The 26,209-nt window shown below is 40.0% G+C and overlaps 1 protein-coding gene across 1 annotated transcript in view; it reads left to right on the forward strand.

The window, feature by feature from the left end:
• Nucleotides 1–378: 378 nt before the first annotated feature.
• Nucleotides 379–26,209, forward strand: part of rybpb (RING1 and YY1 binding protein b) — a 53,978-nt gene continuing 28,147 nt past the window's right edge. The window contains exons 1-3 of the mRNA XM_041782588.1: nucleotides 379–445; nucleotides 976–1,117; nucleotides 1,705–1,830. Of these exons, the coding sequence (XP_041638522.1) occupies nucleotides 379–445; nucleotides 976–1,117; nucleotides 1,705–1,830 (335 nt within the window). The remainder of the gene's footprint in view (nucleotides 446–975; nucleotides 1,118–1,704; nucleotides 1,831–26,209) is intronic.

The raw sequence follows: 26,209 nt of genomic DNA on the forward strand, positions 1-26,209 counted from the left end.
TTAATACACTTTTGTCTCCAAGAGGGCACTTTAACATGCATTTGCTTCCCAAGAGGGCACTTTAGCACATGTTTTGCCTCCCAAGAGGGCACTTTGAAACATGTTTTGCCTACCACAAGGGCACTTTAACATGCACTTTGGCTCCCAATAGGACACTTTAGCGTGTGTTTTGGCTCCAAAGAGGGCACTTTGGCACGCATTTTGGCTCTCGAGGGCACTTAAACACGTTTTGCCTTACAAGAGGGCACTTTAGCATGCGTTTTTCAACAAGTGGGCCACGAGCCCCCCCGTCCCGTGCACACCACTGCTGAGGAGCTGATCGCGACTAGTGTCTCTAGTGCCCCTAGTGACAATAATCACTGGTCCGTGCTAGAGACCATGGTTCCTGGAGAGGCCCCGGAATTGGCTACAAGCCCTGGTCTACCTGGCGCGCGCCTGCCCTGTGGTGATATTCACGCTGACATTTGCTCTGTGCGCTCTCACTTCATCTTGTGTTTAGAAGACACGACAGTTTGTCGCTGTACAGCCTTTCTGTGTCTGATCACTGAACTCAGGCGATGCAAGGGCCGGAATTTCACCAAGACAACATGACACATTTATGTGCATCTCAAGGCACTAAGTAAGTGTACCAAATTTAATTCCTCTTGGTGGGTTAAAATTTTTGATGATTTTAGTGGAATAGAGAGCATCTTTTCATGCTTACGGTAAGTGCTTCTTGCAGCCCTTATATCTGTTTCTTTTTTGAATTTCCTATCGTCACATGAAAACCATTACAAATATGAATGACGTCGCTTTCAAAGCACCAACTGTTTTAGGTTTATATCTGAAAGAAATTGGTTGATATATGTGTAATTATCTTTTCGGTCATAGCTCAAAATAATCAACCCAGACTTTTAAACCGATACGCTGTCTGATTGGCTGGTTACTGGTCACATGGCGTAGCGCAGTCAGTCTCTGTGCCGTGCATCAAACCAGACCTCTATGAAGCCTGTCTGCACACAGCTTTAGTAGCGGATCTGTTTGGAAAGCATTACATTCGACTGACAATTGTAGAGGCCATCTTCTCTTATTTCCGGGGACTAATAGTCATCATGGGCGATAAAAAGAGCCCTACAAGGTAATATGATCATCCACACACGATTAGTGTTTGTTTTATGAGCTTTGGACTCGATATTTGAATGCGTCAGAGATCGTTTCTACCTTTTTCAGTTAGTATGCCATAGCTAGCTGAGCAGTGCAGTCACTATGGCGGCTTCTCGCTCCTTTTAACCTCGTCACTTATCAGACAAAGGGAATTTCTCTCAGGAAGCAGCAGACATTCCTTATAACGTTTTCCCGTCACGATTAAATCTTCGGGAGAGTAACTGACTTTGTTGGAATTGTCAAATATTGGTTTTGTTAGCCGACATGTGGGGTTCAGATGCAAAAATAGCCAGGCTTGTCTGCCTGCTAGCCTAGCTGGCGTTACAATCACACGGTGCTTCCAAATCGACGGGAAATGATATCTTATAGCAGTGCTAACGGGAGTAAGACCCCATTTTAATGACAACACCACCTTGATTTCTGCTCTCAAATGTTGCGGGCTTTTTATTGTTTGTAAATGTATTGTGTATTTTACAACCTCTTTGTTATTTATGATGAAGGTCGCTGGTAACGGTATTCACAGAAACTGAATTGAGATTTGTCATTCCTCCTTTTCATAAGGCCAAAAAGACAAGCCAAGCAGACTGCTGACGAAGGCTACTGGGACTGTAGCGTTTGCACCTTCAGGAACACTGCCGAGGCTTTTAAATGCAGCATCTGCGATGTGAGGAAGGGCACATCAACTAGGTAACATAGCCGCTTACACCCCCCAACACTTACACACATACCATCATCTTTTTCTCACTCTCTCTGTCTCTCTTGCCTGAGTGTCTTGATTTATCACTGATTGGCTGGTTATGGATGCCATTCAGCGTATGGGAAGGACAACTTCGATAAACAAGCCTTATTTTTATGAGCAAAGGGAGACTCGATGATGCCATGACTGCATATATCTCTCCCACCTTTGTCTGGATAACCATCTTTTCTCATCCTGTGTAACAGACCTTGTATTGCTTTATACATTTCTCTGGATTTCTTTGGGTAGATTTGCTGCATCATGGCGGGGTGTGTGTGTGTGTGTGTGGGGCTTTTTCTAGCACTTGAATTTAAGTTCACAGTCTCACCAAAACTTACATGCATACAGGTGTACTTTTCACATACCAGTAGGTAGGTATGTGTTTTAAACCAGAATTAAATCTGTCACTGTCAGTATTACATCTGCCACAAAATAGATTTTTGCAAAACCATCATCACCTTTTTAAACACACATGCTTGGTTGTAGAGCACACAAAAGGCAAAGGTTTAGTCATTGATGGTGAATAAATAAACTAGGGTGTAACAGAGTGATAAGTGACTGACAGCAGCTTATATTGAGCCCCAGTCCTCTTCATGTTCCCACTAGCACTTAAAGGAGAGACAAAGAGGGATCTGCAGTCTCGCTAACTAAGTATCACTACTTATTCCTTGTGTCAGAATAGGTGTCAATGTTTAGAATTAATGTGCAGAAATAGTGTTTTTCTTGTCTGAAATAAGATTAAGTGTGTGTGGTTGCTTCGCAAAGCCTCCCTGTTAGTTTTTCTGGGGCTTTGACACAGGCATGCATGCTGGAATGGAACAACTCTATTTGTCTAGAGGTTGATGCAGTTATGATTTGCATATTAAAAAGCAGATTCAAGGTCCAAGTAATTAAAAAAACTGGGCTGTTCAGTTATGTCCAAATAACCTTGCATGGATTGGCCTGGCTCCATGTCTGTCATCAGCCAAATCCATCTTGCAAAGCTCTCATCTGCAACATTTGTTGTGAACCGGACGCTGTTTCAGACCAATCAGCGTCAAGTACAGTAAATTTGTACAGTTACTTCTATTTCACCCAAAGGTTTATTTGTTACGAAGCATGTTATTTCTGACAGGTTCTTCAGAATTAAATTCCCCCCTTATTATGTTGTTCCAATACTTTTATTGTGAACGGCTGGTTCAGGAAATTAGTTTGTTTTCATGACCAGCTTTACACAACTCAGCAAGAGTGAAACAAAACCTAAAACCACAGACACAGTTTAGAACTGTATGCACACATACTAACCAAAAAATCCAAAGTACAAGTCGCCCCAGTATGTGCGCCATAGTCTGTTTTTGAAATCTACCAAAGGGGAAAAAGGTTTAAATCATCCCCCTAACTGACTATTTCCATTTCATTTGGCAAAGTCCACCATGTGCAGTTTCTTTTTTCTTTGCTCTTTCATTACCACCTGTTTGCACCGTATTGCATTTGTGCATCTTCTTGGCTATTATTTGGTATTTGAGCTCTTAGCTTGCACTGATGACAGACTCACAGCCTGCGAGCCGCTCTGCTCTACTCCGCCCGACCAGTTGTTCTTAGAGGAGAGATCTCAAACCAGCACTCCACACAGTTTATTTACTCAAGGCTATACTCCTTATTTCCCTTAAATGCAAAGTTAAGACCTAACAAGGGGGAAGTGGTTAAACAGTGGTGCCAACCCCGCTGGTGTGGTTAAGAAGATGCCTGTTTATCAGCCTGGCCAATTACTGATGCTGATATGTGGCATTTTGCTGATTATCAGTATGGGCTTTTTACTTTATAGATGATTAATCAAATCAATTTCTTAGAAGGTGTGCTACCTGCTGCAAGGTGTGTCCTCCCGTCAAGCTTTGTTTTTTACAGTCTCACCTAATGTCCTGCCCACAACACTATTTGATTTGCGTGATGTCAAACAATTCGCCAATCAACACATAGGCCTGGGTGGCACTGATACAGGGAGTGTCACTGTGACACTGTGACACTGTGTCCCATACATTCATTTATTTGTGGTGGACCGCAAATAAATTAGGCTTGCCACAAATAGATTCTGGTGCTACCTGTTCACCCTCACTCCGTGAATGTAGTGTGTCATTAAAATGACTATCGCGAAAATCCGAGTATGAATTATGTGGAAGTTTTGAGCCGCCAGGGTGCATTTGTCCCTGAATGCATCTCTCACAGCAGAGAGCTGTCTTTTTCTCCTCCGCCCATCCAGAAAACTCCAGCACATGCAGCCGGGTGTTTTTATATGAGCGTCGAGAGAAGAAGGTAAAAAGAGCAGCGTGGTGAGTTAGCGTTTAGTTAGATACCTTTTAAGATGGACAATGAGAAACATTGCTGGATCTGCAGCGTTGAACAGTCATTCAACTTTGAAAAGAAAGAGATCGAACTCACGCGGTTTCGGTAAAATATGCCGCAAGATGACTCCAAGATAACAGCGGCAGTAACACAACACGTTGCTAAAGACATGAGCCCAGTGTTGTTGAAAAGCCAGGATGTTAAAATCTCATAAAGACACTTAACCCAGAATACAAGATTTGCCTGGGTGCAAGCATTTTGAATACTGCCTGCCAGTGTCGTACAGGTTAGAGAGAAGATGGCCCAGCAGCAGACAAATGTGATCCAATTATTCCACAACAATGGAGACTTATCTCAGCCTAACAGTTGAAAACACTGACAACAAGGAGTTAAAATGTTCCTGCCTCCAGACAAGATTTTTCCCCCCATGATCACAGCGGAGCCATCATTGAATAAGGTCTAAAGACACTCTCGTATTATGAACTTGTCAGAAACTGGTCCAGCGTTCATCAGCACAGATAATGGACTAATATAATCACAGCTGTGACCTGAATGGTGGACTAGACTGCAGGGTTTTGGCCATTTACTGCATGCAGGATTGGGGAGTTTTGTGTAGGTTTGCTTGACCCTTAATGAGGGAAATTTATCATTTTATAAACAGCAATAGTAAACATAACACATAAAACATTTCAGGACTTTCCATACACTGTAAAAGAGTATTTCATGATTTTATGTGTTTTTGATTTATTAGTAAAAGATTGAATGAAGTCCTTTTCAAAATAAAACTGCTGAATTTGACTTCATAAAGATTTTTACCGTATCTGCAAACAATTTTATTAAAATCCATTGAATAGTCTATTTTTATCACCAAACTAGTGTCATTTGGGGCCGAAATAAATACAGCTGCTGAGAGGCCATTTCAAAATATTGCAATATATATATCATTAATGGGATATAACAAAAATATATCAGGATATCAATTTTAAGCCATATCGCCCAGCCCTACAGCTCTGATCAGGTGCACTCCAAACTTTCTAGGGAGGTTCAGGGCGTGCTGCCCTGGGAGACATAGTTGTACATTTTAAAGTTGATAACATCAATCTATTGTATTTTCAGAGCAAATTTAAGAGGATACTAAGGCCACCTGGTTAATTAAGAACTGAAAACATGGCCATCTCCATTATTTATTTATTTATTTATTTTTAAGATTTGATTTGGGCTTTTGTGCCCAAAACAAATCGAAACGAGTGATGCTAGTTAGAATTAGTTACACATACTTTTGCTCACTACATATTATTATATTATGTTATTAAACCCTTCTTACCCCCAGATTTGCATAAATACATTGAAAATATTTATTTTTAAAAATTAACAATTGAAAAACAAATATCAGTTCTTATCAGTTATCAGCCATCAGGAGTAGGAAATTCTCGGTTTCGGTATCAGTTCAAAAAAATACTTATCGTGCATCACTAATTTGAATATATGCTGTATTTTTTATGTTTTTTATTTCATTATATATTGATTGTCCATTGTATTAAATTATCAACAGTGGCAAGAAAAGTGTGTGAAATGTTTGAAATGAATTTGCTTTCTGCTTTAATTGGTCATCGAATGTGATCTAATCTAGGGCTGCAACGATTCGTCGACATAATCGTTTGTGTCGACTATAAAAATTTGTCAACGCGGGAATTCAAGTGTCGACGCGTCTATATTATATATATATTATATATATTGCTAAAATCTAGTACCGGCCGGTAAGGACTCATCTGTACTTGCAGTTCACTACAGGAAGTGGTGGGGGCAGTATCGCTCCCACTGTTTACATTATTCACAGAAACTAAGAAGAAGAAGTTAAGCATGGCGGAAAGCCGACCCAGAGCTTCTAAAGTTTTGGAACATTTTACAGAGAACAAATTGGCGAAACAAGTCAACTGCACACTGTGTCAAGTCAAACTCTCGTACCATGGCAGCACTACGGCAATGCACGAACAGCTGAAAACGTAAACACACTGTAGCTTTTAGATCTTTTGCATTTAGTTACTGAGCCCTTTGTGCTTCAGGCACGAGGATTAATTCCAGTAGCCTACTAATAACGTTGGTGCCGTACGTTAGTCAGTCGGAAAACCATCTTTGATATTTTTTAGGGTAATGGTTTTTTCAGTAACGCTATTTAGTGTGCAATTTACTTTAGTTATCAGTTCAATACTTTTATATTAGAGGAAAAACAAACCTTGACGATGTAGCAACTTGACATGTCATGTCAATTTGCTAAACCATTAAGTTTTCACAGATGTGCATGCATAAGAAGGCAAGGTAAAACGGGGATCCAAAATAGTAAGCCAAATAGCCACGATTAGTCGACCAATCGTAAAAATAATCACCAGATTAGTCGACATAAAAAATAATCATTTGTTGCAGCCCTAATCTAATCTGCATATAAGTCACATGTATAGACCAACACAATATGATTGACCTTATAACCATAACACTAACAACAACAATAATATTTAATATCTTTATTGAACGCAGCCATTAAAGATTCACAGTGCTGTTGGAAAAATGAATTGATCCCTCAGGCTAATCACTCCAGAAAGAGCTAATTGGAGTCAGGAGTTGGCTCACATGAAGTCCAATCAGTTGATCAAGATTTATGCCAGGTGCGTTTGTGACTCATAAAAAAATGCTCAGACTTTTTGGGTTTGCTCTTCAAGAGGCATCTGTAGGGCCCTATGAAATTCGTTTTATTTTTTGCCAAATTCCATTTTATTTTTTGCTAAATTCCATTTTATTTTTTGCTAAATTCTGTGTTTTCCATTTTAATTTTTTGGAATTCCGTTTTTTAACCTCTCCACTAACTTTGCCATAAAAAAGAGTGTCTTGTTTATGTAAATGAATAAAATGTTCACTAATTAAATAGAAATAACCTTAAATTTTTTGAAATACGGCCACAGTTGGCTTAGGAGCCATTGTTTGGATAATCCTAATACAAGATAATTATAACCAGTGTAACAGTCACATATTTTCAACATTTCAAGACACATCCACATGTATAATCACATCCTAACTGATGTTTATAATGTAAATGAAGAAATCCTTCTGTTCTCTCAAACAGAGTGATTAAAAACTTAATAAGAAGGTCACATTAAAGTTAAATGGTTGAAAGTAAACCTGTTACCTTAACTTTTCTTTACTCTCTCAATATGTAACAGTCCAAGCAGTTTGATGCTGCATTGCGTTTTTACTCCTGACTGTAACTGTTCTCTCCTCGTCTCTCTTCCTGCTGCCTCATATCAGAGCACTACGTTAATCCAGACACATGTTGGCTTGTTAAGCAACCAAAGGGAACTACAGTATCTACAGGATGAATTATTAAGCTAACTGGTACTCGAATTTAACATAATTTAGACTGCAGGACTTCATAAAATCAAGAGTCTGTCCAACTTGATTTTGAGCCTCCAAGGGTTGAGCGGTGTGCCTCACGTGAGGTAAGGCACACTGCTTAGGTGGTGTGGTGAGATAAAATAACTTGAAGTTTTCTTGAAGGTGCAACATTATGTCCCACGGTACTGCCCTGAGTTGAGCTACGTATGTTTGCTGGTGTTTCATGCAGCTGCCTTGATTATTGTTTAGGAGGAGGCGAGGTGAGCTGTGAGTGAGGGACAAGTTGTGCCCCGCTTTAGTGTTCCCCCGGGAACATATCCCTCAGATATACGTTCCTCTATCTAAAAAACACAGCTAGCGGTCAAATTCATTCAATTTCCGCTTTAAATTGTAAATTCTGATTTTGTTGGCCAATTCCGCGATTCTGTTAACGCGGAAATCATAGGGCCCCTACATCTGCTAATGTGAACCATGCCTCACAAAAAAAGAGATCTAACATGACCTTTGATCAATAATTGTTGAATTTTTATAAGCCTGGGAGTAATGGTGTAAAGATAAACCAATCTGGATAGGTTAACCGATCTTGATGTCAAAGGTCTGAGTTCATTGGTAGGATATGTAAACTCTATAAGCAAGATGCACCAGTTTTAACATTAGAGATTATTTCACACCTGCTGCTTTTTATCAGAGCTCATTCTGCCGTGCTTTGGCTCAGCATCTTTAACCCTGTGCTACCCTGTAGGGACCTTTTACCTTTACAAGAGAGCTACGTTAGCCGTAGGTACTCACTAGGTAGCTGGATATGTCGCACTGACCATTGCTGAAACATCTTACAGTTCTCCACCTCATCAGCCAATTCATATGGACTTCATGTGCAGGAAGGATAACTTTTATAATGTCTGTACACTTTGTACAATGGCAGCACACAAATGCCACCTGTTGAGATGGCAGGGCAAAATGTAGCTAAGATGCTAACACTAAATGTAGCACAAACAGACCTGAACATTAAACACTTAAGTAGTTAAAACTTGTGGAAAAGTCTTCAGTTATCATGGTATCTCCTTTTAGTTTTAGTCTAGGGGTTTAAAACCATAAAGTATTGGTGAGAATTATAGATATTGTGAAATAAACATTACAAGCAGAAATGCTCTCTGTCTCAATTAAACGGAGTATTTCACTTACTCAGAAATTAAAAACCAGAATGGTTAGATACAGAGAGAGAAGAAATAATATCTAAGCGGCATGTAGACTAAATATTCACATTAAGAGGAATAATGAAAGGAGAAAATTGGATTTATAGAAAGCCCTTTTTTCTTTTTTTTTTTTTTTTTTTTTTATGTTTTTAATGTTATTTTACCCAATTATTTTCCAGTATCAGAAGACACACAGAGCTCTGTCACAGTGTTTTTTTTTCTTTCAATTATTCTAATTTTTAAATTAACTTTAATTTGTACTTCTCGGGCAAAATTCATACTTAGTTTTTACTGTTATCAGGATTAATGAAGCCAGTGAAATTACGTGCAGAAGGCCAAAGATTTATGTATCAGTCAAAACTCCTTTTAATGTTTGTCTCCCAACTCACTGTTGAAGTGAAACACGTGGGCAGATGTGTGTGCTGATCTTTATTTCATAAACATAATGTCATAATGTTTGCACAGAAAACATTGAATTAAATGCCTTAGATGAATAAAAGCCAATCAGAATATTATGAAATGATCTTGTTTTCCCATTTTTCTATTTTTGTTAAAGCAAAAAGTTAACTGGATTCCATAATCATTTTATACTAGGGGTGCAACCAGGGTTGCCAGGTTTGTGTGACAAAGCCAGCCCAACGGCCGATAAAAACTAGCCCAAAACAAGCCCAATGCTGAAATTCAAAATAATAAAGTTAAAACCTCTGCCATACTGCATATATTGCTTGAGTGCCCACAGACATTCTGCTTTTCTGTGGGTGGTGTGTATGCCTGTGTATGTTTGTTTTAGTAGAACTTGAGTGTAAATAGAGTAGTTTTTCTGCTACAGATATTAAATACTTATACACAAGACACAGGGGTGCAACTACCTACTATCTGAGGGGTATGCAGATACATCAAAACAACCCATCCTCCAGCTTAGAGCTTTGAGAAGCTTTTCAAAGAGCTGATGAATTATGGGTGTCTGGGCATTTATATTTCATATTTGGACATTTACTGTAGTTATGTGACTCTGTTAACTTAAAGGGATGCTTTCTATTTTTTCCCCCTAATTTTTTATGCTTTTAGCTAAAGGGGGAGGGTCCCCATGTTTTTTCTTTGCCCTGGGCCCCAAAATGGCTAAATCCAGCCCTGCCTCACACCTGCATCTCCCCCTCACAAATCGTTCTTTCCTGCCAGTTTGTTGCTTTCATTTTTCTGTTTCTGCCCTTTTGACAGTATTTGTCTTTGGTATTTTTGAGATCAAATAAAACACCCATGTTTGGACAAGTTTTACTCAGTTTTACATTATTTTAAGATGTGATCCATGTGTGTTTGGCTCGTTGATCATGTGCATCACAAAAGGCATCATTAAATACGAGTATAGGAGAGCATCGGCAGGGATTGACTGAAGAAATGTGTTAAAACGAGGGCATTAGAAGCTTCAACACAAGACAGCACACTTACTGAAGAGACGCGCCGTCAGCGGACTTCCTCTGTGCTCTTTTACACACGTTCCTCCATCCTGGGCGCACCCGACGGTAATAGTACACAAGTTTTCAGTTGAATTTGGCAGTTAAAGTCTGTCTTCTTTGTGTGGACTTATATTTATTGATATGACTTGTTGCAGTCTTTAGGCTACTGCTGACAGTTTTTACCTTTTATAAAGGATTTCAGGAGGATTTTTTTTTTTTAAGTAAGCCTTATAAGAGCCATGATTCAAATGAAAGCACTCGCGTGCTCGAGGGGGCCGGCACTGGAGCGCCTATAGTTTGTGTGTGCGGGTTGAGAGGAGGGGAGGTGAAGGAGCGGAGGGGCGCCTAATCGGAGACGTGCCTTTGTTATTGATCATATCGTTTACACATGCATAAACAGCTGTTAAATACAGAAAATGCTGACTCGAAATAAATTTACCCCCATCGCTTTGGCGCCCCCATAGCGCAGTGCCCCTATGCGCCGCATATAGTGCATACCCACTTTTTGCGCCACTGACAAAACATAAAAAATGGGTTTGCTCAACCCACGGACAACAAAATCTACCCGTGGCAGTACGTCAAAAGTAGCCCAGTTCCGCGGGAAAACCACGGACCTGGCAACCCTGGGTGCAATGGATAAAAAAAAATCACGGTTTGGATCGTGTCAGAGTTTTATGTCACGAATTGGATCATTTTTTGGATTAGCCAAAAAAAAAAGAAAGAAGACGACGAATGTAACTTTGTCCTCCGTTTATTTTGTAAAACACTTTTGCCCATTAAATTAAAACGACATTCAACTCAAAATGTCTAATATAGCTATTTAAATTATATGAAAACAACTTAAAGTGCAATATAAGGCATGATACCTTCTTCTTTTAAACAGGGACCTTAAATTAAAAAAAAAAGTTAAAGTGCAGTATGAAGCATGATACCTTCTTCTTTTAAACATGGACCATGAATAAAAAAACAACTTAAAGTGCAATTTAAGGCATATCTTCTTCCTTTATGTCCACATCATTGAAAAAGAAGAAAAGAAAGAAAGTAGGGCTGCCACAATGAATCGATAAAATCGGTAATTTGAAAAGTTGGCAATGAATTTATGTGTCGATTCGTAATGTCGCATGATTATGGCATCACTTGGTTGTTGGTGTGGAACTTTTTACGTCACACACACACGGCTGAAAAACTTCAAATTGGCTTGGTTTAGTACTTTTCTGATTGTAATCCGGTGATTAGCGAAAAAATTAAGTGGATATATTCATCATCAACTGTGTCTCCTGACGGAGATGAGACGCTAGCGATCTAAAAATAGCTTGTTGTCGTAAAAACTTCGGCGGAACTTAAGTTTCGTTTCTGTTACTATACCAGACTGGATAAAAACAACAGCGCTGGACTGTCAGGCGGTCATATAATCCATGATATTTGCCTCACTTTGTGTTCTAAATGTTCTAAATAAAAACTGGAGAGAGGAGGAAAAGCTTGAGCTGCAGTCACATGGTTGTTGGGTGTGTGTGTGTCTGTGTGTCTGTGTGACAGAGAGAGTTTGTGTGTCTGTCCATGAGTGCAGGTCGGTCTGACAACGCGCATGAATGAACTAACGTTAGCTTGTTGAATATGTGAGTGATGAATGTTTAGTTATCATAATATCAATAACTTTAAGAGGCTGAGGCTGACCTGTGGCTCCTCTGGGATAAAATAATTGCAAGAGGACATAATAAAAGCAGAATCCCACTATAAGAGTCTGTCATTTAAATCATATCCCTAGGCTGTTGTTATTGGTATGATCTTGAAGTGTTTATGTATGTTTGTAAGGAGGGAGGCAAAGTAATAACATGGACAATATCATTTAAATTTTTAAAAATAATTGATTATATTTTTTGGGTTTATTCTGTGGAATGTTCAAGTTATTTAATTTAAAAGAACTCAAAAAATATTTTATTTTAGAATAAAGACATTTAAACTCTAACATTATTTTGACAGATTTGGAATACCCATGTTAAATTTTTAAATGAGGGACCCCGTCCCCCGTAAACATCCGATTCGTTGAATAATCGAGAAAAATAAACATCCGATTCGTCGATGATTGAAATCATCGTTTGATGCACCCCCAAAAGAAAGCAGAGCATACCTGAGCTTATAATTTTAAATTCTTTTTCAAAAAGATAAGGATGTCCACATTGTCTGGGGAAAGTTTAGACCTCTTTGCAGTCACTATGTCCCTGCTGTTGAAAACACCCTCTCGCTAGGCACTGAAGTGCCAGGCATAGGGAGATAGCATCTTGCTATCATGGCAATGTGAGGGTATTTACACTCATGGCTTTTCCAGTGGATCACCATCCACTGGAATGCCGCTTGCTGCCTGGTAAGATGCCACCTTCTCTTTGATGGTGTCAGCAGAAGTCTTGCTGCCCATGTCCTTGCTCACAAAGGTCTCTCCAAAAAGCTCCACCATAGCCGACTTCTGTTGTGGAGGAGATGTGTCCAAGTTTGCTCCTGTTGGCTCTGCAGCTTGACCTTGCAGAAAAAATTACTTGATAAATTAAACCAATTATTTATTTTCATATTTCATAGACATGAACATGTGGCAATAACATTTAATAAAACCCATTATTATTAAAAATAAAAATATGTAAAATACATAACATATTTATTTTTCTTTACCTCTTCACAGTCTTCAATGCCCAGACTGCTCACAATCTCAGTGGTAAGGTCACTGTATGTCCTCTGGCATATGGCAGGGTCTAGGTGAGACAGGGACTTGAATCTGGGATCAGTCCAGTAGATTTGTGAAGGTAGCCCTGTACAGTAGGGGGTGAAGTGTATCTGGGCTTCAGGTCCTCTCTAATGGCAGTCTTAACATCTTTAGTGATTGTGCTGTCTTCCTCTCTCGAGGTCATGCATTGTAGAATCTTTGTTTTCAGAGGCAGGATCATGGACACAGATGGTGCAGTTTCAGTGCTCACCGAAGCTGTAATCGTTTTGAGGGGTTTGTAGAACCTTGAGGACCTCCTCTGCCACTTTTTACATCATCATTAGACAAGGTGATGATGTCTCTGACATTTTTCTTCAGGGTCTTGTCTGTCAGTGCAGAATATATAGCTGCCTGCTGCTCAAGATAACGCTCCAACATATCAAAGGTGGAGTTCCATCTTGTTGTGACATCATGTGTGAGCTTATGAGTAGGCAGCTGTAGCATTTCTTGCTTTTTCGTAAGCACACGAGCAGCCGTTGTGCTTCGGTGGAAGAAGGAAATCACCTTCCTGATCCTCCCAAGGAGGCGGTGATTCCCTTTTGCAATGCTAAATTTACTGCATGTGCAAAGCACCCTATCTGTGGGCCCAGTCCTGCCTCATTCACTGCATTTATTTGGTTTTTAGCATTATCTGTTGTGACTGGGATATTAGTATTGGGTCTCTCTATCTTCTACTCAGCCACTGCTTCTGTCTTACCTGTGCCAGATTTGTGCCTGTGTGACTCTCATAGAGGGGGCGTGTCTGCAGCACAGGGCTCCTCATCTCCCACTCTGCTGTGATGTAGTGAGCAGTCATAGTTACATAGCTTTCTGTTGCCCTGGAAGTCCACCCGTCTGTGGTGAGTGCAACAGAGGATACCCGGGATAATTCATCCACAATTTTTGTCTTTTCCTGCTCATGACTCAGCTCAAGACTTGGCACGATCATGTCACTGAAGTGGGTGCGCAACGGGATTTGATAACGTGGCTTGTGAGTGCAAGATACATCCTAGGATTCTCTGGGACACATCCTCAGTGATGTACCTGAGATCATTGGGCGTTTCGGGTCTTACAACATCATATGCTGACCCAGCTGGGGTTGATCAAGCCCTGGCTTGTGTCCCAGCAGCAGTGTCCCACTGATCACTCCTCCTGATCCAAAGCCATCTGGATGCTCTCTCTGCAGCCTCCATGGTGTTTTTTATGGCCTTCCTATTTGCAGCCCCCGTGATCCCAAGCAGTGTGTAAACTTTGCACCGTGAGCAGCCAGCAAAGCCTCGACACCCCACTTCAGTGGGCTTGCAGCTTGCCTTCCAGCCACTTCCATGGCATTGCTCCACCAGCTCCTGGTACTTAGACCGCCTCCACTAGTTTGCCTCCTCAATGCAGTCCTCCCATGGAAGCTCAAGCACATTCATCATATGTTTAAACCCCTTGTTTTGCACAACGGAGTATGGCCTCATGGCTGCAGCAATAAACACCCCAATAGCTTTTGTAATATCTCTAGCCCGATCAGAGTCTGCAAAGGGCTGCTTAAATGCCGCGGTGATAAGTAGGGATATAACGATTGTTTGAACAATGGTTCAGTCAAATCTGCCCATCAAAGTGTGAACATTGACATCCATCGCCGTTTTAACTTTACGCTTTTATTTTGAAAGTCTCCCCTTGTTCACTTTGTTGAAGAATGTTTTTCATGTAAATGCCTTTTGGCAATAAAATTCTCAAAATGTATCAATATTGTGTTTTTTTTCTTTATGTGAAAAGTAACAGATTGTGGTAAATGGATTCATAGTATCGTCTGATATCGATCACAGGCCTCTAAATCGAGTTGAATCAAAATTGAATTGTGGCAGACTTTGTTATATCAGCTAATATCGAATCGTTGTTCTGAGAATCTATATAGTATCGTATCGTGATGAAACTGGTGATTTACACCCCTAGTGATAAGCGGCTTCATTAGCTGTCAAACCAACAATTTTAAAGTGACTATGGCATCTTTGTGATCTTTTTTAACTTTCAGTTTCGTATTGTTTAATGTCAGGAGAGCTGCAGGTCCTGCTGTCTTCGCAATATCGATCTCGCAAGATGGATTTTCCCTCCACGAAAATGTCATGGCGTTTTGATCTTACCACACCCATATTGTTCACAAATAAGGTTAATTCTGGTCCTTGGCCCGAATAAAGGAGTTAACAAGAGGGATGGGAATTGATAAGATTTTATCAATATCGATGCTGTTATCGATTCCTCTTATCAATTTAATTCTTTATCAATGCCCTTACCGATTCCTTCCTGTGAATTTTCTTTTTGGATTGCTAAAAATGTTAAACATCAAGTGTTTGAGAGGAGTACATGCTAAAATATATGACAAAAAAGCTTTAATCTGTAAATCTGAATTAGAATACAGTACTACTGCTCATTTTCTTCAAAAGACAAAACTTTAAAACAAATATAGCCTAAAACTAACCCTGGAGTCTAGGTCTCCGGCAGTATCAAAATAAATTGAACTTGTGCAAAATTAACAGTTCTTGGGCAAGAAGATGCATGTCATGCATTAGACATCACTGTTTGACAGATCTTTCACATTGCCCTGTGTGCATCATTTTTGGAGAAATGAAGCTATATTTTTTACCACTTTAGTCTGTTTGTGACCGTTTACTAGAAATGGGTGATAATACAGTAATACCGTATCCAGGGATATTAAACATAGCCACAGTGTTGCTTTAATTACCCACGCCGATGAAATCAGCAGGGGGTAATGTAAAGGGTTCCGTATCTTTGTTTGTTTGTTTGTTTGTATGTGTACAAGATAACTCAAGAACAGAAAGTCGGATCTTCATCAAACTTTCAGGAAATATTGGGATAGTGACAGGGAAGAATCGATTAGATTATGGTGATGAGCCACACACCCATTCGGTTTTTCTCGGACTTCGAATTTTGAACACCATAGTAATCAATGGGAGTGTGAGTTCCTCGGTGGCGCTGTTTAGGCGTGGGTCTGCCACCTCAGACGGCCATTCTAGTTAACATCATGAAGATGGTGCTGTGGGATAAGCGCACATTAATAATAGATTCCTCGAGAATTGATGTATTTTAACCTGTTTAACTTATTTAATTCACTTCTCCCACTCCTGTAAATGTCTCCTTATAAACCTGTTTTATTTTAGACTCGAAGCTTTTTGATAAACGATTAGATGAAGCCGGCTCCACTCGTTGTGCTTATGCATGCACAAGTGCTTGTAAACTGTGTTTTTTTGAACACCTTGCAGTGATAATGTATAGCCTCGGTAAATGTTTATTTTCTCAGCTTCTCTGTTCAGCTGACTGTCACATGCAAGGCTTGTTTTTTTGGCACGCAGAGGTGAGGCATCGATAAGGGAATCGTTAAGATTAAATGTAAATGATGTCGATGGATCAAGCCAATTGGAACTGGTTTTCAATGGGAACCGGTTCTCGGATTCCATCCCTGGTTAACAGTCACAGAAATTGAACATGTAACAACAGTTAATGAAAAAACATCGCCATCGGTATTGTATCAGCCAGTTTGTTGTTTTAGCGTGCGCTCACACTAGGCCATCCGTACCGTGCCACATTCTAACCGTGCCGAAGCCCATTTCAACCCTTCCCGTGGCCCCCTTTGGCCTGCACTCACACTGCTCAATGCGTCCAGGCCTGGGCATGGATACGTCACGCGCCAACGTCATCACAACGTCCAACGTTGATGAATTTTATACATGTTGATGACTCAGTATGCATAAGTGTTGTTTTTAGGCTGAAAAATAGCAACAGATTTATACGATATCTGATCTGACACTGGAGTTATTTGACCTGACCTGGGATCAGTAGCTATGTTAACTATACAGAGCCGAGAGAGAGAGAGAGAGAGAGAGAGAGAGAGAGAGACAGAGAGAGAGAGGTTCATAGTGGAGAATTATCACTCACAGCGTATAATCTTGAGCCTGATCAGAGTTCCAAGCACTTCTGCTGAATGAAAACCCGACTTTTTTAACTCGTATGAGCCCCTACAGTCATTCCTCTGCGTGTCCCAGTACTGAACCCCCCTGGAATTATTTTACGCATCATGAACTGTGCATCTCTCTGCATTTGGATGCCGTTCAGTGATGCACCAAACAAGCTCTCATGTCACAGGACAGCCTGTGTCCAGAGCAGGATTAAATGTTCAGTTAAAAGGTTTTTTTAATGGTGACACGAGCAATTTTAACCATCTAATGAGAGCTGTAAGTGAAAACGCCACAGGATTAGTAAACAATGCTCCGTTCAAACGTCAGCGATCAAGATCACAATTTCACTCCCTGATAACATGAAATAGAATTAAAGGTAAATTAATTCAGTGGATGATAGTTTGGCATAATCATTTTATAATAAGTGAGGTTAAATCAGCTATGTGATTAACCCCGACACACACTTGTCCATGTAATTGGCACTCTCCTTTACGCACGGAGGATGAAAGGTGTTTGTTATCCTGTGAGCTGCTGTTTGTGGCTCAATCACGGGAAAAAGCTTTATTTCACAAACTAAAAAACCTCTCACAGTCATTAAAGCCTGACTTTGCCAGAAACTGGGTAGAAATGTGGACTGGATTGTGATCCATTAGAACGAGATCGTAGAGCTGTGTGAAGTTAAATTCTTCAGCTGTTATAAAATCTTTGTAACTTGTTGAAATACAATGAGACAAAATATATATTTCTCTCTCTCTCTCTCTCTCTCTCTCTCTCTCGAAAAATCCTGCTGTCTCTAGTGTGCAGCTTTTACCTTTGCTCTGGGGCGGGTTTGTTGTTACTTCACCCTACATCACATTCCCACGCTTATGCTCCTTCATTTGCGTCCATACCGTGCCTAAGCCCACCTTGTCTTTCCGGGCCGTGGCCGCGAAGCGTGCTGCGCCGAAGCTCGGAACGATTGCACTCACGCTGGCCAAACCTACCAGACTTTAGGCTGAAATGGGCCCAGGTACGGTACTGATGGCCTAGTGTGAGTGCACCCTTAAACATCGGTATCCGCCCTGACTCTCACAATTGGCACATCACTAGATCTCTTAGAATCAGAATAGGGTTTTACAACCAACTTAATCATTTCTTGTAAATGTTTTCTTACTTGCCACCAAGAGAATTTGCAGCAGCTATTTCTCTCTCCTATGTTCAAAAAAAAGGAACAAGACCAAGATACAGGACATCAAACTTAGGGGTATTTGGGTGTTAAAGACTGTGTTTAATGAAGCCTGAATACCCTTCCAGAAGACTTTTAACTTGGGACAATCCCAGAAGATATGGTAGTGGTTAGCTGTGGTCGAGCCACATTGCCTCCAGCATGGCAGCTTTGCACCTTTGTAATTCTCCTGATATGGTGTCTTAATATATCTAATAATACTCTTCCAGCAATGCTTTCTCCATTCCATGGAACTGGATGTTTTCCACTGGAAGGACCATACATTGTCCCAAGCCTCCTCAGAAATCTCAATCCCTGATTCCTTTTCCCATTTACCTTTAATGTATAGAGTGTTATTATTGTTGGCATTGGAAAGGGCTGTGTACAGCTTTGAAATGGATTTGGAAGGGGCCTTGGTCATGGCATCTTGCAGAATGTGGTAAAATTCTGATTCAACAACTGAAAGGTCAGTCAATTTACATTCCTGATCAATATAGGATTGTAATTGCAGGTATCTATGGAATTCTTTCCGTGCCAAGCAATGCTTGTCCCACAAGGCCTCCAAGCTGTACACAGTTCTTCTATGAGTAAGTGAAAGGAAGGTTCTCCAATCTGCAGGCAAAAATAAAGGTGAACAATTTAAATCTAAGTTGAGGACACTAATTGGCCGATAATTCCCACATTCTCGTTAAGGATGCACTGAAAATTCGGCCACCGAAAATTTTCGCCTGAAAATGGTCCAAGAGTGCGTTTTCGGTTTTCGGCCAGAAGACTTTTATCACTGAAACAACAAGGCTGAAACACGACGTTGTGATGACGCAAGCAAAAGCCGCAGCCAGCACACGCTTGGATCAGTGATCTCAAATAGGGGTACGTATACGTGAAGGCACTCCAGGGGGTACGCGAGATTTTAAAATAAATGCTGACTATTTAAGAAATAATAGCGCCTTTCTTTGCATGTCAGGAGTGACACGATTTTGCGAGTATATTAGGTACATTCTAAAATCACATTCGTGCTGCGAACGTCTGCGGTGTGTTTTCTCTGTCCTCTGATAAACAGTGATATTTATTGAAGCGGAAGATAAAAGGAGGTTTGTCCCTCTCTGTCCTTCACTCCGTGCGTAACGCGGCACTTTTACGTACAGCCAGGACGTCAGTGCCGTTTTGTTTCACGGTTTCATTCACTGTGCCAGCCAAGTTCGTAAGAGGAGGGACTGACTTTTCATTCATTCTGTGTCAAATATGATCAATAAGAGTTATGACATTGCACAGCTTAGGCTCGTGGTGAGAGGAGTTAACTCTCTCCACAGCGCACAGACTGGCTCACCTGTTTGTGTTCCAGACTGGTCAGAGGAGTCATTTAGCTGGTTGGTCCGGAGCATTTATAAGTCGTTTGAGGTCAGAGGAGACTGTGTTGGTAAATATTTTACTCAAGTCCCGTTTGTTTAGAAACAGCTCCAGCTGTGTGAGTTTTGCTCCGACGAGCGCACATGGTGGTGGTGCTGATTTTTAAGGCAGACAGAGGAACAAAAACGTTCTTCTCTCCAACACCACCCGATGTTTGAGATCTCCTCATATCTGTCTGTATCAGTGCTTGTGTTTTTGCCTCTTTTTTTTGTTTTTTAGCCTGGTAGAGAGGGAGACGAGCAACAGGCAGCCCGACATGTCCATATGAGCGCAAATGCACTACATAAAATACACAGCGATGTCGCGCTGCGAAATGATGTTGCAGGTGTGGAAGCTTGCTTTGACTTGCTACAGGTTCTAAATGTAGATATTTTGTGTAAACAATTTGCATGAAAAAATTGCGTATAAAGTGCAAGGACCTTAAGTTTAGAAACTGGAGTTAATATTTTGTAGGCTCTTAAATGTAATGACCCTAAAACCCCCCCTGAGTCTCCCCCATGGCAGAATGGTTTGACCCACACTGGAGCATGCCTGTCAATCACTGCATTCACAATCACTCCATTCATAAAAGGGTTTATGATTTATTTTTTGTGAAGAAATTCTGGTCTATAACTAAGTTCCTGATTTAAGTTTGAGAAGAGAGAGGAGAGAAGTCTTTTTTAGAATTTGTTTATTATTTACAGGTTTTTAGTCCTTTCTAGCTCTATGTTTTTATTTCCAAATTGTTCCAGAGAGACCACTACAGCCGAGCAGAGTTTTGCACATTTCTGGGTTTAAAGCCTTTCAAGTCACTGTATTCAATAGCTACATTAATTTGAATTCCCACATTTAGAGATGAGAAGATGTGCCATGACTTTATTCATGCATTTTTAACATTTAAAATGTATGAAAAAAATCTAATGTTTGTAATTTAAAAGTGTTTATCAGTTACAATGTTTGATAAATCAGACGGCTGTCACAGCACTCTTTAATGTCTTTCTTTTTGGCCAAAAAGCTTTGTGCTGTTTACGGGGTACTTGGCTGAAAAAATACTTCACAGGGGGTACATGATTGATAAAAGGTTGAGAACCACTGATTTAATGTATACATGAGTGCGGTCAATTTTATTTTGTATTTTATTTTCTATTGTGTATTGTTGGAATGAAGTGCTTAATAAATATTTACATAATTTTGTAATTGATTTATTCTTTGGAGCCTTAATATTAATTTTTGCAATTGCAATTGATTCTAGTGAGGTTAGTACACAGTCATAGCCATAAATGCAATGGTACTAATAACTGGCACAATAATTTCTTTCAGTGTTTCAGTTTTCAGTTTTCGGCCTTGGTTTCCTCATTTTCGGTTTTCGGTTTCAGCCAATAATTTTCATTTCGGTGCATCCCTAATTCTCGTCTATCTTTACCCTCTTTTAGGATAACTGAGATAGTTGCCTTCCTTCAAGAGAGCGGGATTTCTCCCTCCTGAAGGACGTGGTTAAATGTCTCCAGTTAAAGTGGGACTAGTTCTGTCCTTGGGCTGCAATACCATTGAGAGTTGTACCCATCCGGCCCAGCTGCCTTTCCTGATTTTACACTGGTGATAGCTGCATTAATTTTCTCTGCTGAAATCGGTTTTTATTAAATTCTCATTTTCAGAGTCTGTTAGTGAGGGTAGGTCTAGGTAGCTGAGAAAGGCATCAATGCAGTCCTCCTCAGAAGCACTAGGTTGTGAGTATAGATCCCTGTAGAAAACCTCAAAACATTCCTGAATCCTTTCCAGTTTGGTTTCCAGTATCTTAGTTTTAGGGTTCTTAATTTTGTATATAGTACTGTCCTCCTGTTGTTTCCGTAGTTTGTATGCCAGGTTTTTTGCTGATTTCCCTCCTATCTCATAATATTTATGCCTCAGGAAAGTTAGATTCTTCTGGACCTCCTGTGTGTAAATATTAGAGGTGTCTTTGACTAAGGATTTTCATAGTCGAATCTGATTCGTCAGATTTTGCCTTTAGTCGACTAACAGTTGAACAGCGTTTACGCTTCACTTTTTTGTCCCCAGTCAAAATGACCGGCAGTCCTCAAGAATTCCGGCCATTTAGAACAACTATCGGACATTTGCTTTAACATTATTTTGCTGCATTAACAGCAGCAAAACGCATAAATCTGATATTCTGAAATGACTACACAAAGACTCTCTTATTTTTCTTTGTGTAAGTGGTTTAAAGTATCAAAATGAAAGCTGTGCGCTTTCCCACACGCACAATATACGCCCACGTTGGACTCATAAACAGCAACAGTTAGCTTCACATTAGCACTGTTAGCCTGTTAGGACTTTTGCCGCTACCATGACTTAGTAGCTTACAGCAGCCAAATACCATCCTCCACCGACAACAACGAAGCATCCAAACATAACTCCCCAGTGCTCTGTTTAACTGGACACTGCATTAAACTCTAAATTTCAAATGAAAAATGAGTCTTGCCATTCTGCACGATGTGATTCTGTGTTGATTACAATCCAGCTTTATCTGAGGATTGGTCATAGGTAGTTTATCGAAGTCCACTGCAACTATGCCCTGTGTAGGCCTCTCTCTCTCTGCTGCTGCATCGGTGTTTATGACACTCAGCTGTACAGTTCCTTTGTTTCAGCCTCTTCATTACTTGCAGTGATGACATACTCAAAATCCCTCCATACCGCTGATGATATTAAGCCTCTGGTTAACCAGGAAAACCTCGCTTAGATTAAAATTCTACTTTATGAGAAAGTTCTGGTCAAACTTTCTCTGCATAGTCCCCAGCAGTACTGAGCATGCGCAGAGAGATAAATTTGCTTTGACGTCATCGTGCATACATAATTAGCTATGTGCTTGCCGTCTGGGAGATAAACAACCCCAGCACCACAGGACAGTAGATGTGGTAAGATTTGGCAACTTTTAGCTTATACTAACGCATTCTCCCAACATATCTTCTAGGTTACACAAAATATAATATGCAAGTATTCAGTAGCCTATTCACTTATCTGGTCATTTGCATGTTTTCTGCCGGACATTTTGACCAGTTATATTTCTGTCAGCCGAACTTCCGCCCTTTTTACTGGCCAATGACTGGCAAATGCCAGCTAACGGAAACTCAGGCTTAGCAGCCATGGGCACCCCCATGTAGTCAAAATGGTACGATCTTGGTTACATAACAACATTTGACAATTAGGTTCATAGTTGAATCAGACTCCTCCAAATCAAATCGTTGAATCGCCGACTAATAAATAACCCTTAGTCACCCCTAAATCACCCCTAGTAAATATAATTGATTTCTCCCTGTACTTTCCTAATTTCCTGCTTTAATGTGGGATTTGGTTGGTTTATATTTTCCTGTTGTTTCAGCTTTAACCTCGCCTGTGGATCTGCTAGTTTTTGCCTTTTGGTTCTTTTGAGGTGAGAAGTAGCCTAATAAAGATTAATTTACCTCTCATTACCGCCTTGAGCGTATCCCATAAAATAGTTGCTGATACTTCTCCCATGTCGTTAATTTCTAAAAATTATTTTATGTCTTCCTTTTATTTTAGATACAATGGCAGGATCACTGAATATTAGGGCTGTCAATAGATTAAAATTTTTAATCACGATTAATCCCACAAATTCCATAGTTAACTGGCGATTAATCGCAAATTAATCACACTTTTTTGTCTGTTCTGAATGTACCTTACAGTACTATTTCTCAAGATTTAAATACCCTCAACACAAGTGGACAAAAATACTTTCTTTATGCAAATGTTTGTTCATGTTAACAACTCAAAACAACGACAGATAAAGTCCAGAAAACTCTCTAGTCTGAGCTCAAAGATACTGAACGCTCCAAAAATATGCTGAGAGCATATCATGGTAAACTCAAGCCCAACAAGCCACAACAGATGGAGATACTGACCTTAATGTAACATTACTGAATAATACCACAATGTAGAGTCAAACTTTAGACTTCTAGAAGTTAAATCCTCTGTTCTCAGCAGCTGAACACCGAACAACAGACCTCATCATCACACATGGACATAAAGAAGTCAAGTCTCTGCTGAGAGCTCAGCAGTAAGGCACTGACACATCTAATGGTGTTTCACTGTTCTGATGTGAGTAAGGTGGACACATCTGCCCTGCTCAAGAGAAAAAGCCAGTAATTTAAAAATGTCTGCTATTATTTATCATATTTTTACTTTCAAACTAAAAAATGTAGTCCAAATGTAAAATAAATGCTGACGGTAAGAAATGACTGTCATCAGTCCAGTAGATTTACTGGAATGATGTCAATAAACACACATGTGAAGCTGCTTTTCAAAACTCATGAACACACAAAGTAAAAGAAGTCTCAGTGGAGAACTTTTAAGGTATACTAAGAGGACTTAACCATCTTTTCATTCTTCAGCTCATAGAAGAGCTACAGATTTAATCTAAAACCATTTTTTCTTCCTAAATAAAGGTGACCCACAGTCTAGTAATGCTTTCAGCGTATATTATGATTCTATACAGAGCTCATTCACTAACCTCTGCTCTCATGTCACACACCAGCCTCTGCTGCTCTGTCTCCTCCTCCTCCTCATGATGCAGCTGTACATTCACCGTGCATCAGACAATCTCCTGCAGAGTCTTTGACATTTTTGCAGCATCTTGATGGACTGTTTTTTTTTTTTTTTTTTTTCTTTTTTAATTTTGGCGTTTATTTACAGTCCCAGTCAATCGTTTTAGTAAGTTTAGTTTTTTTCCGAATACTTTCACTTTCAAGCAGGAGCTGCATGGGGATGAGAGCGGGGAGGGGTGAACGGACCTCTCGGAGACGTGATCGGACCAGTCAGCAGTCAATATAAATAGTCTGTGCCGCTGTGGTGCCAGTTCATGGCAGATATAATAGCCTAAATAAATGAATAAATCATACAGGCCCAAAAGTGCGTCGGCACACTGGGAAATGCCCGGTATGCCAGATAGCGAGTCCATCCCTGCAGTGTTGTCTGAATGTCTCCATTGTAAACAAATCCAGCATGGCAAGGGGGGCGGCTCTCTGCATTAGTGGTGTGCATGGCCAGCGAGTGGTGCGGGCTATGTAAGACTCTACGAACTTCCTGTAACTCCGTTCATGTCGACAGTATGAGAAAATCACTTCAGTTTTATCCGACATGGTATGAAAGCTGAACCTGTCATTCAGAAGTCTCTGTCCTTTATCCATTTCTGCTCGCTTGTACCGCATCACAACGGCGCCACTTCCTGGTCTGGCAAACTACGGGATGGGTCGAGGGTCATACAGAACGCGCATACGTTAATCGTGCGACAAAAAAATTAGTGGCATTAAAAGTAATTTGAGTTAACGCGATATTAACGCGTTAACTTTGACAGCCCTAAAATAAAGATATATTTATACATCTATATTTATATGTATCTGGTGTAGTTAAGCAGCCAATTTGATACATTTAACCTAGCCTAAAAGGTTCTGTTGAATGGTGCTATTTTTTTAATCATGATTTATATCGTTATCGCAAGAAATACAGCAAAATATCGTGATAAATTTTTTAGTCCATATCGCCCATCCCTAGTGTCCAGAGATGGTACTGATTTCTCTCTTCACATCACAGATGTTGCTGTGTTGAAAATTCCTTTCTATCTTCTTTTTGTATTCCAGCTTTGCCATCTTCTGTCTCCTCTTCAACTCATGTTGCACTTGTTTAAGCCCTTCTTTGTCACCGTCTCTTAGGGCTGGGCGATATGGACCAAGATGTATGTCTCGATATATTTTAGTGATATCTCGATATTCGATATATATCTCGATATATTTGTCCGTGAAGAAGGAATTAAAACAGATTCAATTTTGGGTTAAATCCACATGAACTGAATACTGTCTTTTATTGAACCAGTTGCATAGGTTGACATGTACATTAATTACGTGAAAAGAAACTACCTTTATATAAATGAATAAATAATTAGATAAATTAAATCAAGAAATAAAGTAAATTATTAAAGTAATAAGTCAAGTAAAGTAATAAGTAGTTATATAAAGTAAATTTCTTCTTTGCAGAACAAAATACATATAGCTGTGCAAATAAGAAAAATGTAAAAGAGATAATAAAAAACACAAATGACATTTACTTCATCTGACAAAGTAGCTTTTCTCTGAGATTGGTAGTTCATCTATTAAAAGTGCTCTCTCTTGTGAACAGCCCCTGAGTCCTGATCATTCAAATATTTTGTTTAAATAAACAAAATTGCCATGGGCAATGTAACAAATATGCCTCTCCGTGTTAAGCTCACAAAACAGGAAATATGTGCCCATTAGGGGCGCTGTTGTCACAAACAAACGGCAACCAGGAAGAAAAGATAGCGTAGAAGAAGACAAAACCGGAAATTCAGCTCCTTCCGCTGGTCTTTTTTCCATATAAACAATGAAAAAAACTACATAATTTACACTGTCTTGGGGTTTCTGCTTTTGCACTGGGGCATTGTGAGCAGCCAGCAAGGCAGTGAGCTGTCCAGCATGTCGTTCTTTACATGATATGAAAAAATCAGCACAGAGTACGACGTGTTGCTAGACGCCAAGCAAGGTACTGACATGTATTTGAGTGTATTAAATCACATATAAATCCGTATATCATTACGCTTTATGCCTCTTCCTGCCTTTGGTTCACAAGTTGGTCCGCTTTCCTTTTACACCTCAAACGAACCGCACCGGCAGTTTTG

Source organism: Cheilinus undulatus, linkage group 3 (assembly GCF_018320785.1).
Source record: "Cheilinus undulatus linkage group 3, ASM1832078v1, whole genome shotgun sequence".
In the NCBI taxonomy this organism is placed as follows: Eukaryota; Metazoa; Chordata; class Actinopteri; order Labriformes; family Labridae; genus Cheilinus; species Cheilinus undulatus.